Here is a 17,605-nt window from a genome sequence, read left to right on the forward strand (position 1 = left end):
CCGTGATCGACTGTAACAGTTTATATGTTGTGAGGCTGTGGTACAATGGGGACAACTGTATACTACTCATTTCTCCAGAAGATGCTGGGCATTAATTAGTTGAGCTCTGCTATTAAAAACGTTTCCATAGCAACTGTCAGTGCTTCCCCTTTTGTGGATTGCTTTGTCGCTCTTGTCCCTCCATAGCACCTGTCTGACAAAGGAAACGGACAAGTGCTTCCTTATTTTGATTCTCCGCGTGCTATATCGCAAGCAATCACTTTACCGCCTCCTTGCAGAGGACCAGCAGATGAAGGCATGCATAAAGAGAGCACTCGTGGATGACTCTGCAAGATGTGCTTTATTCTAAGTCAGTCCTGAACCCAGAGTACACAGGAGTGGTTTTTGACATAGTCTAGCCCATTCAATGGTTCTTCTCAGAAACAGCATTTTTTTAAATATTGAATGAAAAGTACATTTCAATCATAAATTTTCATGCTACAATGCTATTTCAATGAAGAGGTTGTGTTCCCAATGATAATAATTTAAGAAAAAAGGCCATCATTATTTTATTTCCCCAAGCTCGATATACATATTTCTTTCATAATTATGAACTTAAAAAACCCGTCTTAGATGTAAAAATGTGAATCGGAATATGTAAACTCTTTGATATGCCTGAAAAACAGCAAGGAAAAATGTCACACACTGGAAAAACGACTGCCTTAAATCATAGAAATGGGAGGAAGCATGTGGGGATGGGGAGAGGTGGGAGGGGCGATGGGGAGAGGCAGAAGAGCCCTGTGGCCTCAGTCACTGAAGTTACAAAGCTGAGGTGTTCCCATCAGGCTTAGCTGACCACTGCTGTCCTGTTGCTGTGGCAACAGGAGCCATCCAAAGCAGAATGATCACCGCTACCTAGAGTGGTTACCACCCGACCTCGCAAGCCGAGGTGTCCATGTAGTTGCTTTGCTGAGTGTTTTTTTTTTTTTCCTGAGAAGTCACTGGTGTTCAATAGAAAGATTTCTTACCAGTCTTCAGTTGAGATAAGGCAGTAGGAGTATCGCTAATGTTATCTTTTTGCTTAGAATGAGGCTTGTCCTTCCAGCCACATCTTCTGGGTCCAGGGTCCCCTCTTTCCTCTTGAAACTCAGGCAGTGCTGCTGCCTCCTATTGCTGCTGCACATCTGGAGTGTGCTGAGGGTTCATGGGGGTCTCTGCTCAGCAGTTTCCCCAGAGGTGAGAAGAGCTATGTGTTGCACGTTGACCATGACGCCAGGAAAGGTGAGGACCCTGCAGAGTTAGACACAGGTGCCTTTCTCCAAGGGAAGGGACACTACTGGAACCTTTCCCATAACTGATTAAGAATGCAAGATACTCTTAACTGAAAACAAACAAACAAACAAAAACAAAAACAAAAACAAAAACAAAACAAAAAAACCCCCCCAAAACTCTAAAAGCAATGAGCCCTGATTTCAGAGACATGGGAGTACGGAGAACTTCAACAGCGCCTTCTTGTGTGAGGTGGCTTGCATGAACAAGAAAATCAACTTCTTTCAGCCACCTGTCAGAAGAGAAATGGTTGCCGCTCAACTAGAAATGCTTAGCTCTTACAGTATTGTGCTTTTCTTTAAAAAAAAAATTCAAATGTTAGCTTTATTTGCAGTCCAGGTCTTAAGGGATCAGTTTGTTTTTTCTCTAGTCCACTTGATCATGGTTTCTGGTGACCTGTACAGGAATATCAGCTTGGCATAGAGGTCTTCCTCCAGTTCCAGTTCCCCCGTCTCCCGCACAAGGAATATATCTGTGCACAACTTCAAGATTCTGTCCACATTTGGAAGCTCTTCAAACATGATGGAGTGAGAGATCCCACTGAAGAACTCACGGACAAATTTCCCAATTACAAGGACAACAGATGCATACAATCCCATGATACTGAAAGAGACAGCAGGAGAAAATGATGAAGATGGTTAGAAAGACATGTTGTCTATGCTTTGACAAAATCCAACACAATGGGTAGAAACACAATTGCACATGCTCCTTTCAAAGTAGCTCTTTCCCCTCTGATAATCCTGTCCTGAGATCTTTTTCCTTTTTCCTTTTTCCTTTTTCCTTTTTCCTTTTTCCTTTTTCTTTCCCTTCCCTTCCCTTCCCTTCCCTTCCCTTCCCTTCCCTTCCCTTCCCTTCCCTTCCCTTCCCTTCCCTTCCCTTCCCTTCCCTTCCCTTCCCTTCCCTTCCCTTCCCTTCCCTTCCCTTCCCTTCCCTTCCCTTCCCTTCCCTTCCCTTCCCTTCCCTTCCCTTCCCTTCCCTTCCCTTCCCTTCCCTTCCCTTCCCTCTCTCTCACAGTCCTTTTTCCTTTTTCCTTTTTCCTTTTTCCTTTTTCCTTTTTCCTTTTCCTCTCTCTCTCTCTCTCTCTCTCTCTCTCTCTCTCTCTCTCTCTCTCTCTCTTTCTTTGGGTTTTGTGAGATAGGGTTTCTCTGTATACCTCTGGCTGTCCTGGAACTCATTCTGTAGACCAGGCTGACCTCAAACTCAGAAATCTGCCTGCCTCTGCCTCCTGAGTGCTGGAATTAAAGGTATGTGCCACCACTGCCCAGCAAGGTTGACTTTAAATAATGAAATGCTGGATGGAATTTTATGTGGTTAATTCTGAAAAATGTAACATAAAAAATATACTTGTATCTTAAGGGTGATTGTAGATTAAATTGGATGGATTGTAGTATTTAAGCACCTGAAGGTGAAGTGGTCTGGATCTGTTCAAAACTGTAGTGTCTATTTGATCCATTTGCAATTTAAGTCCAACAGTGGTACATTACACCAAATTGCATGAAACCATGCCATAATGTGAAAGGCACAGAACATGTCTCCTAGAGCTGTGTGAGTCTCTCTAGACATTCTGATGTCTTTGGAACTCTTGTCCCTGTGTTTTGAAATGAAAAGCTATTGCTTTGTGGCTTTTAATAGTGTAGAAACACAACTCCTAGGAGGGAAAAGGCAGCTACTCCAATTTCACAGCATTCAGATATTAGAACTGTTAATCATTATATGACTCCTTACCCATAGCCAGCCAAGAAGCCCAGACTTGGGGGGCTGACTTTGTCATTAAAGACCACCAGTTCCAAGGCTTGGGACCCCTGGTTGAATATCCTACTTCCAGTCAGGTTGAGAACCCACCACTCACTATTGGACTTTGTGACATTGTCTCTGAACAAAATGATGGTGATATTCATGAAATTATTTTCTGGAAGGAGAGAAAAACAAAAAATGAAGGCAGCATGAGGGTCTCAGGATTTGATGCAAAAAATCACAAATTCCCAGATGGCAAAACCCAGTTGACATGTAGTATATAATTCCATAATGTGAGAGGCACAGGGACATGGCAAAGGTAAGTGGAGAGGAAGTGGGCACCAAGAATGCTCAGATGAGAGTTCTGTCACTGTTGCACATGTGTAGAACAGCCTAACTACAGAGAGTGATGGAGGGTCCACCATCTAAGAGGCTGAGCTAATCTTTCCAGAGATAAGAGTGTATACCCAGATCTGCAACATCAATCTTTGGTGCAAGTGATCCATTTATACTGCCAGCACTTCCCAAGTATCTCACTAGGAGGAAGGCATTAACTATACCATGTGGTGAAGGTTTCTAGAATGACACATAATAGTGTTCCTTATTTTAATAGGAAAAGACTGTACACACAAATATGGCCAGGTGGCAACTTGCGCAGGGCCAGGATTGTCAAAATCTATCCCTTTGGAGAGTCACTTTGATGGTGGAATCTGTAAGTGCTTAAAGAAGAAATACCACAAGAGCCAAGTTTTGCTGGCTCCAATAGGTAGCAGGAGGTTGTGGGGTGTTCCTTTTAGGAAGGACTGATAGAAAGAAGTTCTCCAAAGCTATAACACTCATAGTTTGGTCAGTGGTTGTTCTTGTTGGTGCATAAAGAAAAAGCTAAAGTAGAAACAAGAGACACGGTAAATAGAAGCTTGGCGTTCCATAGAGTAGATGTTCCTAGGATTTCTTCCTTGCATCTGCAGGGACAAACATGTATACTCTAAGTGTGGGGGAATGGGTCATCAATATTTCATGGTAGGAATTTTTATTTTAGGACTATAGAACAGTAACTTTAGGATGGAGGGATATATGGATGGGTAACTGAATAACTGTTGGATGGAGGAACACACAAATGGGTAGATGGATGGGCATGTGGGCAAATGGATGACGTATGTGTAGGTGAGTAGGTGGATGGATGGATGGATGGATGGGTGGATGGATGGATGTATGGGTAAATGGGTGGGCATGTGGGCAAATGGATGACGTATGTGTAGGTGAGTAGGTGGATGGATGGATGGATGGGTGGATGGATGGATGGGTGGATGGATGGATGTATGGGTAAATGGGTGGTGGATGGGTAGGTTGTTGAATTGATGTGTGTATGGGTAAGTGTATGGATTGCTGTCTGGGTGTGTAGGTAGATAGATTGTGGATGGATGAGTGGGTGAAAGGATGAGTAGGTGGGTGGGTGAATGGATGAATAGATGGATATGTGGGGTGATGTATGAACAGATGGACAAAGAAAGATGAATGGCAGGAACTCAGTAAAGACAAATTCTTTGACAAGTAAGACTATGACTAACCAAGGACAACTTTCTTGAATAGTAATTACTATGGTATTCAAAACCAGAGATAGTCACAAGCAGGACCATCCTGCCCTGGGTCGAGAGAGTTTTAGGTCTGGATCTAGTTCTACTGAGTGTGTGCTCCAATGTGTCACCCACACCTCAGGTATCGGTCTCTTCAAATGTACACTGAAGTTAACTATCAGTTAATGCTACACATGCCTATGGTGACAGTGGCTGAGTGGAAGGGAGGGAAGGATCTATAAAGGGGTGGATGGAATTCCGTGATATTGCAGGCTGGAAGACAGGGGGCTGGGACTGGGGAGTGGAGAGGGCTTAGCCTTGGAAAAGGAGAGAGGACACAGTTCTCTTTGAACCTGCAGAGAAGGAAGAAGGACCTTGTGAAATAAGATGGTTTTTAAGGAGGGGAAGCATCATCCTCAGGAGCATCCACTGGGTTGGGTTTAATCTACTCTGTCAGATGGCCAGTAGGGAGGCAATCTATTGAAACAGTAGCAGGGAGGAGCTTGACAAATCACATGGTCACTTGTGAAGGATCCATTTGTTTGCTCGGGCTAAAACACTTACCACCATTTCTGTTTTAAAGGGAGATACAAAATCTCCCCATGCACTTTTGACTTACTTACAACAGCATGCTCATTTCTTGTTGATGAGGAATTGTTGGCGCAGAGGTGGCCTTGACTCACTATGGCCATCTGCATGGAAGATCTTAATTGCTCACCAGCCGAATGTAAGCATCATGGAGCCCAGTCTCCAGTACCCACCATGGTGCCTGATGCCTAGTGCAGAGTGCCTCATCCAGATTGGTGAATGAACACACACTGGGTACCTGCGCTGTACTTCACCATCATCAAAAGGACCAGTGACTTCAGGAGATGAAGTCAAACAATTCTAAGTAAAATACAGTCATTTCGTGACAGGATATGGACTGATACAAAGTTGTCATCGTGCCAACATCATAGTCACCTGAACCCAGATGTAACTTGTTGGCTAGTAACCAGGTTCAGTGGAGTATACTGCTATACATAAGTGTTATACAGGTATGCAGTCTATGATTAACAGGGGTATCGTGGGGCATATCTCTGTCATCCAAAGCAATAGCTTCCCCCCATCACATTATCGGTATGTACTAACCCTGGGGCTTGATCAAGCATTCCTCATGCTTTTGATTGTTTGAAGTGGGAGAAACCATCACGTTTACCAATGTGTGAAAGAGACACTTCTCCATAAGCAGTCTGGTTGCTCAGAGAATGAAGTAAACCAAGTGATAAAACATGGGTATGGATCAGTCAGGGCCTTTGCTCAACGGGGAGAAGGCAAGGAAGAACACAGCTTACAGGTATGTCAGTGATTGTTCTGGGCTATGGTTCTCGTAATGTGCAGTAAGGCATAACTAGAAGGCAGTTTGATGAGTATTCAAAATACAGACTTCTAAAAGGGAATAAAAAGCAAGATTTGCTCAGCTCTGAAGTGGTTTCCCATCCTTACCAGACAGAAGCTGTTTTATAGGCTTTGAGTTTGAATCACTGGGTGCCTTCACATAGTATGGGTAGATCTTCTCTATTGTCCTGCACATGAGAAAATAAAGACACGAACATAAGTCATCTCCACACCTAAGATTGGTGTTTCTATTGTTATTTTGACCTTATAACAAATAATGATCAAGTCCTCATACTACAGTATATTGTATACCCATCTTAATTAATGAGACTTTATTATAACCACAGTGCACTAAACCTGAGGTTCCATGGGTTCTATCTAGACATACATGTAACTTCCAATACATGCAGCTGGCAAGTAGCTGCTGGTCTTTCTTACGTGTGTTATCCATTACCGAAAGAAGGATTCCCTCCCCCCCACCCCCCCAACCAGGATATCTTAGCAGTTCTCTTCAGTGGTGAATTCTTTTCGGACTTTTATTTATTTATTTATTTATTTATTTATTTTAATTTCAAAAGTGCCTATGGTCAAGAAGAATGCATGGTTGATCATGTGAAGATCGAGTGTGAGAACGGCCCCAAGGTTTTGTTTATCGACTACAAGTTGCTTCACTGCACATTCTTATCTGGAAATAGCGTGTGTATGTGGGAGAGGGGGTGAGGGTGGGGGTGGGGAGTGGGGGTGGGGGTGGGGGGGTGGGGGTGGGGGTGGGGGTGGAGCATTGATAATCTTTAGGAGCTCCTGAACATCAGGGACTCATAAAGGCAAGGAATGAAGAATCCAGATGACTATCTTCTAGTAAACTTCATGGTCAGTTCATCAGCAGGGGTCCATGGCAGCCTAGAGTACAAAGCTGGGGGAGCTCCCAGTGGACATGTGGAATGCTCTGTCAGTTTTGGTCTATGGCATCCGTCCTCTGCTGGTTCTTATTTATCTCATGTTTCCCCCACTCCCCACCAACTGTCTGTTACCCATTGTCTTCTTGCTTATCTTCCCACCCCATTCAGGCAGTTTGACATTCAGCCACCCTGGTACAAGAGTCCTAAGAGGAAGGGGTCGGGGTCTGTCCTTAGCTTGTGGTGATTAGACTCAGATAGGACCTCGGAGATATAAAGTCAGTCAGGGCTCGGTAAGCCAGGAGACTGAGGCAGTGCAGGGCAGGCGTCAATGCTGGTGGTAATCTATGAAGCAATCTCCAGCCTGTTTCCTTCTTTTGAAAATCATTGGTTGCCTAGATCCGGCGGTAGGCATGAGGACAGAAAGCCTGGATCATTTAAGTCAAGTCTTTGTCCCACCCTTCTAAGGCAGTGACCTTTGGGCAGGAAATGCAGCAACATTAGCTCATGGTGTGATGGGCAGGTAGATCTAGGCGGACCTGAGGAGTTTCTACACTTCTAGACACATGGAAATCAGCGCAGTGGTACCCAGTGGATGGAGAATGGGGCCCAAGGACTGAGGGAGAGAGAGAGAGCCGCCTTGCAGTGAACATTGGTCACAGAGAGTGGAAGAACAGTGAGTGTGCTTTGTGCTAGGAGGAGGGCAGGCCAATATTTTACCATGAATGGAGTATCTGTGGAGCCAGCCCCACACTAACTGTCATTAACAACATACGAATAGCAGAACGGCAGGGAAAGTGGAGAAAGGTTCCTGTGATGGGAACTGACATGAACTAATTCTCACAAAATGGAGCCTAACAATTAAGGCTCACTTGCATTCTCAAAGAAGCCGGGTTACTTTAGGAATCTCTACAGAGATGTTTTGTCATGAGCGAAAGCTGTATTCACAGGGTACCACAACTTACACTGGCGTGTTTGAACTTTCTGTGTCATTGCCAGCAATCATTTTAGCTATGCTATTCCGTGTTGCGTCTGCAAGAGGGAAAGAAAGCTTATCCGTTGCTATTTCGGCTTTTGCACCCAAAGTCATGTTTCTGTGAAAGAAGGAATAAGGGGAAAAAAAAAAGCTTAATGTTAGTGATTGCTTTGCAGTCCGGAAGAGAGATTCATAGACATTGGTCTCACTTTTGTATCTCATGGACTTTTCAGTGGGGCCAGATTTTTCCATTCCAACCTTCTCTGCCACCCTACCTTCATCTCCACCCTTTTAAGAGCCAAAGTAATAAGACTGAGGGAGACTACAATCCCATACATAAGACAGAACAGGGGACCGAGCAGCAGGTGTTAGGAATTTCAGACACCAGGGATGTCAGTCTCTATGATGACCAGCAGAACCAGTGTTTAAAAAAAAAAAAAAAAAAAACAAAAACAAACAAAAAAACTGTCTAATCAGAAGTGATTTCTCTTCTTGTTGTTGGGATTGGTGGCTCTTCAGAACAAAGGATAGAAGCCAAGTTTATAGCCACTGGTACAAATTGGAATTGAGGGATTGGAGACATTAAGGAGAAAATAAGGTTACAGAGAGCATTCTGAACGACCTCTTGGAAATAGCATTTTCCAATTTTCTTGTGAGTTCATTTTAGATTCTAAGATTTCCTCTGAACTTGTCATAGTTCCTTCATTTTTGCTAGTTTTTGTTTGTTTTTTGTTTTTTGCAAGATTTCACTCAGTAGTCCAGGACTAGCTGCAATGTGTTGCTCAGGCTGCTCTCCAACTCATGAATTCTCCTGCCTCCACCTTCTCATTGTTAGAATCATAGGTTGAGCTACTATGATTGTTTTTAAAAACCAAGAAGTTCAAGTTGTGGTTTTCAGCAGGTGGACCACCTGGGGTTCTGGTTTCTAAAACTGATAAAGGAAACTAAGTAACCCTGGTCTGTTGTGCTGAGCTCTCCAAATGCACCTGACTAAAGCACCAGGTGAAATGTCCGGATGCAAAAACCTTTAACAAGACACACTTAATTTATCCAAACAAAAGCCAAGTCAGGCCATGTGCTCAGGTTTGGCTCTGGTGGGGACTGCGTGGGACCTCATTTGGGTCTCCTGTTTCTAGGACTCAAATCTCACATTCGCAGAACAGATCTCCATTGGAGCAGGGATGGGGGTCGGGGTGGGGGTGGGGGTGGGGTGTCCAAGTCTTCAAACACTGCGGTCCTCTGGTTCTCAGATTAAACTTCTGTGGAGCTCTCAGGACACACGGCACTGTTTATTTTCTAAACCATTCTTTCCATTCGCTACTTTTCTGTCTTACTAGCAAATTTCATTCATTGCTGTCCCCTCCTAAAAGAGACACAAAAGCAAACAACCCTAACCCACCCCCACCCGCAAAAAAAAGAAAGAAAAGGAAAAAAAAAGAAAAAAAGAAAGAACCCAAAAACAATTAAAACAAGACCAAAACAATTAAAACAAGACACTTTACTCAGGTCATTGGTTCCTAGGAGAGCCATATTTCATCATCAAAATGTGAATTTTAACATCAATGGCAAGTGACTGAGCATCAAGACCATGTGAGCGGTGCTTCTGGTTTCTCCCCCAGCCTGAGGTAAGGTTAGGAAAAGGGAAGGATGCATGGAAACACAGTAACTACCTCTGGATACTCCATGAAAAAACAACAGAGAAGCAACTATTGGGGTCGGTGAGCTCCTGTATCATTTTCTGCTTACTGGGAGGGCTGATGGTCCACAAAGAATTCGAATTCCCTTCCAGTTCTGCTACTGTTATGTCTTCTCTTTCATAGTTCTCCAGAAATTGCATTGCCCCCTGAATGCACACAAATACACACACGTAAATGGAATCTGTTTGCCATGCTCATAAAGGAAGCAATGCTCTTTCTTTTAGCTGATTTTCGCCAAGCGGTCTCCCTAGGAATAAATAGATATGGGGTACCTGACGTGTTGGGTTCCCAAGGCAGCTCCCACCGCATGCCCAACAGGTATTTAGCCACCCTTATCAATCAACAAAGGAGAACCTCATCATTCACATCAGGTTTCCCCGTTGCCATAGAAACCAATAACCAAGGAAGCATGGCCTCCTTACAGGAGACAAGGTTTAATCCACTTAGGCCCGATCCTAAGGGATGCTGATTGTCAAGATTAGTTTTGCTGCCATGGCTATTGATGCATATTTTAAGCAGATCAGATGACTTGATCTATTTCCATAAATCATTTGTGAAACTGTCTTTATGTGGAAAGCCATGTCATTATACTATTGGAATGCAAACTACAGAGAAATGATGACCACCAGGTACAATCCGACCACCAGATATCACCAGTGTAATATGTGCCCAGGGATACATTTCTTTTGGTTTAACATTTTAAAATATAATAGTCAGATTTTTTTTTTTAAAAATCTTTGTTTTACTTGAGAACTTGTCATATAACTCATAGGATCCTTAAAGGCATTTTATTACAAGAGAAATTGCTTGAGAAATCTTCACTTTGGATAACAAAGTGTGTAACATAGATATGGTCAGAACCATATCATAGATATGGTGTAACATAGATATGGTCAGAAGTGTGGGCCTTTGTTTTCAGTATGGCTGCTAGGAACCCATCCAATCAGATCCATGCAATATATTTGGTATCATTTCCTTCACCAATCTGGTTTTTATTTTGTTTTGTTTTGTTTTTTAACACTCAGATCGCTTTAGTTTCTGCTATCGAAAACAACAGGCTCTTGAGCAAGTACCCACCCAGCACTTTCCCATAGTTTGAATTCATTTCTTAACTCAAGGTTCCCAGAACAGGTAGGCCAATGAAAGATCAATACTACTACATTTTAAACACTGTATGCATTTGTTTAAATGAATAAAACCATGCTGAACTTTCGTTAAAATTAATTAAGCTTGTGTTTGCTATCACTTATGCTTTCTAATATTGTCAAAGTAGCTGGTGGGCAGCCAGGTGCCATGTGTGGCTGACGATCTGCTCAGCACCAGGAGGCACAAGCAAAGCCACCCAGCCACCTGACAAGTGACAAGGGAGCCTATGCGGTGGTCTTCAGAGAGTTTGGCATACATTACTTACACTGTTGGGGCCGAAAGAGTTTAGGAATTCTTTATACTTTGAATTATCCATAACTTTCAGCTGGCTTTGCTGGGCGCTCATTGTGAAGATAGGCTAGAAAACAAAGGTACAGGGCACAGTCAGCATCACGTGACACTTTCCTAGCATGGGGGATAAAAGACACATTTCCACAGTTGTATCGATCAGTTGTACTGATGCTGCAGAGGCAGTTAGCCCCAGAGATCTCCTTTTGCACTGATAAGTTCTGTGCTCAAAACGAAACGGACCACTCTTGGCTTGTTGTTGCTGGTGGTGGTTGCTGTTACAGCTTACTGTGCTAGAGATCAAACCCAGGGCCTTGCCTAGCCTCAGCAAATGGAACTACCCTGCCTCCAAGTTCCTACACTTTCCTTCATTATAACACAAGGCTGCTGATGGGTGAACATTTAGATAAAAGCTCTGGTGTTGCGAGCCATCACTTCACATCCCAGTCAGGGCTCTCATGCATAGATGCTGCATTAGGAAAGGTTCTGGAATATGGGAGGAAGCTAGATCACCTGATAACCTCCCAGGGTAATTGTGACGGACACATCCAGGGGTTGGTTGATAACCCCTGCGACAGATTTGATCAAAGACATGAAGAGCAGAGGAAACCAGACGATACAGATGAGGAGGACGATGATCATGCCGCCCATGCCATACTTCACGGCTTTCTTCTTCTTCTGACCCCTGGGTTGAGGGTATCTCTGCAACACAAGGGTTTAGCAAGACTTAGCAGGTGCCTGAGAGAGGGTGCAGGAGGGAGGCTCAGGTAAGGGTGAGTGGTTCCCTCACAGCACTGGAGAACTCACACTTAGTCCTGACTCCTCTCTACTTGTTCTGACACGGGGCAGAAACCTCATCCCAGTCAGCTGGGTGCCAAGCTGTCCCAAAGCTCACGATAGATCTTGAGCCTCCCTTCCTCCTGGTGAGTTCCAGGAGGTGCTCTCTGGCAAAGCATCTGTTTAAAGTGTCCCATCTTGGGTCTCTCTCTTACATTCTTCTGAGTATGTTTCTTGCTCATAGCTCTTGTGCTTAAACCTATATTAAAATACCTTAAACAGAAATCTCCGGCCCTGCTTCATGGCAAAGTCCTGACATTTTATTTTTCTTTTTAGCATCAAAGCCACAAATTTCGGGTTCAGCTCAAGCTGAAGTCCCTAAAAGTTTAGAGCAATTCTTTAGTGGCAGTGTGGAGTGTGCACTAACAAGCTCCTTCAATTCCATAAACCCCATAAACAAATGTGCCTCCTGACTAACGGTAGAGCTCTCTGGCCAGGAGAAGCTGGGGATGCACTGTAGATATTAGGCACATTATAAGAGCCTCTTCCAAAGAGACCTCTCTGAGGTAAGACAGGCTTTGGCTAATGTTGGTTGTATGTTTCTGTCACCATATATACACAATATAATGTATACACCATATACATTATATATGTATGCATCATATACACCAATATACCAGATATCCTGGTTCCATCCAATGACCTTTAAGAATATCCAATAAAGCTAATCTATATTTAAACTTAATAGACACCTAATAGAATAACATTTTCTCTAACAGAGAGTTTAAAGTTCCCATACCAACATCTGGATGCTGTTGCCAACGACAGCAGCAATGACTTTAAAACCTCCAACCCATTGGGTTGGAAATCAGTGTTGTATTTCTGGCTCACGGCAGGTTGTGTCCCCTGCCTCCATCCATCTGGCCACAAGCCATGCAGCATCTACATTAATCTTGTAACAGACCTGCGCTCTAGAGCGGCAGGCAGGAAAGAGGCACTTCCATCTGCTCTTTACCTTTTCCGACTCTCGCCAGCACTTTAAGATAAAAATGTGCGCGTAAATGTCCTCCACACAAATCCAGCTGGAGAGGCTCAGGGTTGTATCTGTCCACACCCAATCCATCACAGCCCGCAGCTCAGTCAGAAATGGGACCAGGCGGAACCTGCCGGGACAGACATTTGGAGGATGGTCCCACTGTATACCTCACCTCAGGAGGTCATGCGACAATCTGTGTAAAGCACCATCAGTCAAGAAAAACTCTCAAGGTGACTCTCACAGTGAAATCCAACCGGGAATACAACTGCATCACGTTATACATTGACAATACGGACTGAGAGTTTTCACTCCTGTTTTCTCTGACGGTGTAACTCACCGGGATTTCGTAGTCAAAGAATATTGAAGTTGATTCTGTTTCTCTCACATGTGTTTGTATTAAAAAGTCAGTTGGGCAGAGGCTATTTGAGTTACTATGGCTTTGCGGATGGATGAATCAGTAAAGAGTGTACACCTGGTTAAGATGAGAGCAAATGGGGGAAGGCAGAAGAACCAGGCAGTGTTGCTGGAGCCAGAGAAAGGACTCACCATCGTTGGCTTGTTGGGTTAACAAGTCTAACTGCTTCGGCCCAAGCCTCCAGTTTTTGAGTTGTGTTGAGGAATGGGCTAGCCTAAGTTCCAGAAGGCTCTGAGGACTATTCCCTGGTCTTTAAATGTAAAGGGTTTCTCCCAGGCTGGGAAACTGGGCATATTCTAAGATCCCCACAGCAGTTTTGTTATAATGCAGAGCCCCTCCCCTGGGCTGCTTCAGCTCTACAGACTAAATAGTAAGCAAATCCCTGGGAGAAAACATCAGGCCCAGGCCTAGGGTGGAACATGTGACTGATAACAAAATCGGAGTGGGCCCAACCTTTCTTCTGAACTATCACCAGGACTCGGGGCTAGCGCCACGGAGGCACTAGCTCTGCCTACAGCTACCTTACCTCTTAAAATGTGGTTTTAACTTTTGGAGGAATACCAGGGTATGCTACTATGGAAATCATCATGTGGAAGAAGTACTGTAGCTTGTTTGATGAGCTAACCACCAGAAACAGGCAGCACTGTGCCACCTAGGGTTCTTCATGGACGAGCTCCTTGTACGCAAAGAACTCCAGGTGTATTCTGGGATGGTTCAGATTCCCGTCCGTCATTCCGTTTTACTATGTCCAGAAATATATTCATGCTTAAGGACTAGATATGCTTACTTCACTCCCTGTCTTATTGCTTGAGAAATCCACACTTGCTTATAATGTGATTTCATCTAATTCACCTCTCATTTCCTCCCCTATAATTCCTCCTCTGTATCATCGAATTTTTCCCACCCAATTCCGTGGGTTGTTTCATTTTTAAACCCATGGAGCCGACTTAGTGCAGTCTCTATAAGCGTGTGTTTAAGACCATCTACTTGAGCATGGGTAGTCTCCCAGGACCCACACCCTTGAAGAAAACTTAGTCTCCCAGTTGTCATCAATTGCCAGTAGCAACTCAGCTAAGGAACCTGTGCTCTTGCTCCAAGCTGAGACATTGTCTGGGCTGATCTTATATGGGTCTTGTGCATACTGCTGTTACAATTGCTGTGAGCTCATAGGTACAACTGCCTTGCTGTGTCCAGAAAATACTGTTTTGTTGTAGACACCCACTGCCTCTGGCTTTTAGAACCTTTCTGCCATGCTCTCCTATGGTGATCCCGGAGCTTTGGCAAGAGGGATATTTGTACTTTTTAATCCCCAAACATTATCATGGTAAGTAGGCAAGTTACTAACGTGAAAATTATCCAAGTCTGGGTAATTCTAGGGAAACATCCTGGCAGGTACTCAGTGAGTGTTGCCAACATTGTAAAAGCTTCAGGGTGCCTTACGCCCTTGCTTCCTTGTGGAAGACACACACCAATTTCCCATCTCGTCCCCTCCCGGGTGACAGGCAAGACAGTGTCCTCACCCTTGAAACAAGAAGAGGTTGACGTAATTGTAGCTCTTTGTGAGGAAGTTCCCGAGCACACGGGTTGGGTAGCCACAGCGGATTTGATAGGCAGACAACCCAAAGTACACACACTTCACAAAGTACCAAAGCTGTGCCACCAGGTTCTGGCTGAACTTCCTAAAAGGCAAAATTACAGAAGGTGAAGGAATGGGGTATTTTCTTGTACAGACGTCAACAGTTCAAAGCAGAAGACACATAAATGTCCCCTCTACTCCTTAGGATAATTCTAAAGAATTCTCTACCTAGTGGATTACTCCCAAATTGAAAATATAACAAAAAAGAAAAAAAAAAAACCTTAATTCTGTGACTGGAATCATGAATTTGTTAAGACTGTGATTACATTAAATTACTGTTAACTGAATTCATCAATAAACATTTTCATACAGCATATGTGATACAGGTGCTGTAGTCCAAATTAAAGTGTACTCTTCAAGAAATTACAGTTTAACTTCAAACGACCCACAATTTAGAATATATAGCAGAAACCATTCTGAGACAACTTTATGTATCAGGAAAAATTCATCAGTTGCCTTGTGCATCAAATTTGGTGTATTTCTTCGATTTAAATTATAGATAGTAATAAATATACTATAAACTAACAAATATCCTTCCCAATATTCTTCTAGGCGCAATATTTATACAGAATAGCTGCCTTACCTAATCGTTTGATGTGAGATATGTTCTCTGACTGTGCCAAATGTAGACGTTACTGGACTGTTACAGTGTGTCCTCATAACAGTCTTTTTCATTTTATCTATTTTAGAATTAGGAAAGTCTTCCCAATTGATTTTTCCTTTAGAGCACTCCCAATACATTTCACACTGTATTGTTCTACAGTAAAAACTACCATGGGGCTAACTGGAAAGACCAGAGGCCAGGTCCTCCAATGAGCTATGGCCATCTAAAGTTCAGGACACTTTGGATTTCCTCTTTGTGTGCTATATCTGAGTCAGTTGCCTTATGTGGTGTGAAAATATTAGCCATCCCAATCTACAGATTGTACATATGACTCGACTAAGCATGACTGCTGTTTGGACAAAAGATCAAACTTGTTATCTGAACATGAGAAAGGTGTACTGGCTGATTTTGTGTGTCAACTTGACACAAGCTGGAGTTATCGCAGAGAAAGGAGCCTCCCTTGAGGAAATGCCTCCAGGAGGTCCAGCTGTAAGGCATTTTCTCAATTAGTGATCAAGGGTGGGAGGGCCTCTTGTGGGTGGTGCCATCCCTAGGCTGGTGGTCCTGGGTTCTATAAGAAAGCAAACTGAGCAATCCAGGGGAAGCGAGCTAGTACGAAATATCCCTCCATGGCCTCTGCATCAGCTCCTGCTTCCTGACCTGCTTGAGTTCCAGTCCTGACTTCCTTTGGTGATGAACAGCAGTATGGAAGTGTGAGCTGAATAAGCCCTTTCCTCTCCAATTTGCTTCTTGGTCATGATGTTTTGTGCAGGAATAGGAACCCTGACTAAGGGAGATGGCTCTAAACACTTGAAGATGTTTGAAACACCCGGTGACAGTAAGAGGGAACGTTTCCAAATGGACTCTAAATGCGGTATCGTTGACTTAGGAACATGACTGTTCAAGCCAATGGCAGAGAGATCTACACTATGCTGTATACATACATTCTAATCTATTTAATAAAAACCTCAGCCCTACTATCTTAGTCAGGGTTTCTATTCCCGGACAAAACATGATGACCAAGAAACAACTTGGGGAGTTTCCACTTCCACGTCCACATTGTTGTTCATCACCAAAGGAAGTCAGGGCTGGAACTCAAGCAGGTCAGGAAGCAGGAGCTGATGCAGAGGCCAAAGAGGGATGTTACTTACAGGCTTGCTTTCCTTGGCTTGGTCAGCTTGCTTTCTTATAGAACCCAGGACTACCAGCCCAGGAATGGCACTACCCACAAGGGGCCCTCCCACCCTTGATCACTAATTGAGAAAATGCCCCACAGCTGGATCTCATGGAGGCACTTCTCAAACGAAAGCTCCTTTCTCTGTGATAACTCCAGCCTGTGTCAAGTTGGACCATCCAGTACACCTACTATGTGACCTGGACACTTCCACTTTTATGGGCCATTTTTTTTTGTATAACGTAAGAGGGTGGGCATATTTTGTTTACACCAATCTTTTCTCTTGTTCTTTTATTTATTCATTTCTTCACACATTAAGCACTGACTTGGTCACAAGACTGGTTTGAGGTGAATCTGTTGGTCACAAAGAGCATATAGGAGAAAAGGGAGAACTCTGGGTGTAGAAGAGAAGGGAGAAGTGGAAGAGAATTTGGGGTACTTTAGAATTCAGCTTACTGAGGACTTTTAGATCTATTCCATTCTAGATGTTAGGGAAAGCCAGTAGCCACTGTCAAGCCCTGCCCCTAGTGAAGAACTTCAAGCTGCCTTATTCTTGAAATACCGTCTTGCTGTATTGCCCAGGATGGCCTCAAACTCATGGTCCTTCTGCTTTCCTGAATGCTGGGGTTACTGTGTACTCCAACTTGCTTGGTAATATCTACCCTTTCTAAACTCACTCATCCCTACCGACAGCCCATATTAACCACTAGTAATAGTTGTCTCAACAGAAACATCATTATCTCATGACAGGGCTTCCCGGTCCTCTACCTGTGTCTTTAAGGCTCCATTATCATCCTCATGGCAGATAGTACCATTTCTCCCTTGTCAGTTCCCAGTGTGTTTTTCAACCAGCTGAATAACCATTTCTCATGAGCTTCTCAGGGGACATCTTATCAAATGTCTCTTCCCCACCAAAGGGCACACCCCTAGATCAGACTCAATTCCTCTTGGCATCATTTAGAGTGCA

General features: G+C 43.7%; 1 protein-coding gene across 1 annotated transcript in view; it reads right to left on the bottom strand.

Annotated features, from left to right (window-relative positions):
* Positions 1–321: 321 nt before the first annotated feature.
* The window catches only part of Piezo2 (piezo type mechanosensitive ion channel component 2), a 369,017-nt gene continuing 351,733 nt past the window's right edge, over positions 322–17,605 (bottom strand). Inside the window, exons 44-52 of the mRNA XM_085833455.1 lie at positions 14,745–14,903; positions 12,789–12,936; positions 11,510–11,698; positions 10,974–11,066; positions 9,536–9,708; positions 7,855–7,983; positions 6,102–6,181; positions 3,034–3,217; positions 322–1,911 (exon numbers count right to left, since the gene is read on the bottom strand). Of these exons, the coding sequence (XP_085689581.1) occupies positions 1,659–1,911; positions 3,034–3,217; positions 6,102–6,181; positions 7,855–7,983; positions 9,536–9,708; positions 10,974–11,066; positions 11,510–11,698; positions 12,789–12,936; positions 14,745–14,903 (1,408 nt within the window). The 3' untranslated portion in view covers positions 322–1,658. The remainder of the gene's footprint in view (positions 1,912–3,033; positions 3,218–6,101; positions 6,182–7,854; positions 7,984–9,535; positions 9,709–10,973; positions 11,067–11,509; positions 11,699–12,788; positions 12,937–14,744; positions 14,904–17,605) is intronic.

This window comes from Mus caroli, unplaced genomic scaffold (assembly GCF_978045245.1).
Source record: "Mus caroli unplaced genomic scaffold, Mus_caroli_1 scaffold_19, whole genome shotgun sequence".
NCBI classification, from domain to species: Eukaryota; Metazoa; Chordata; class Mammalia; order Rodentia; family Muridae; genus Mus; species Mus caroli.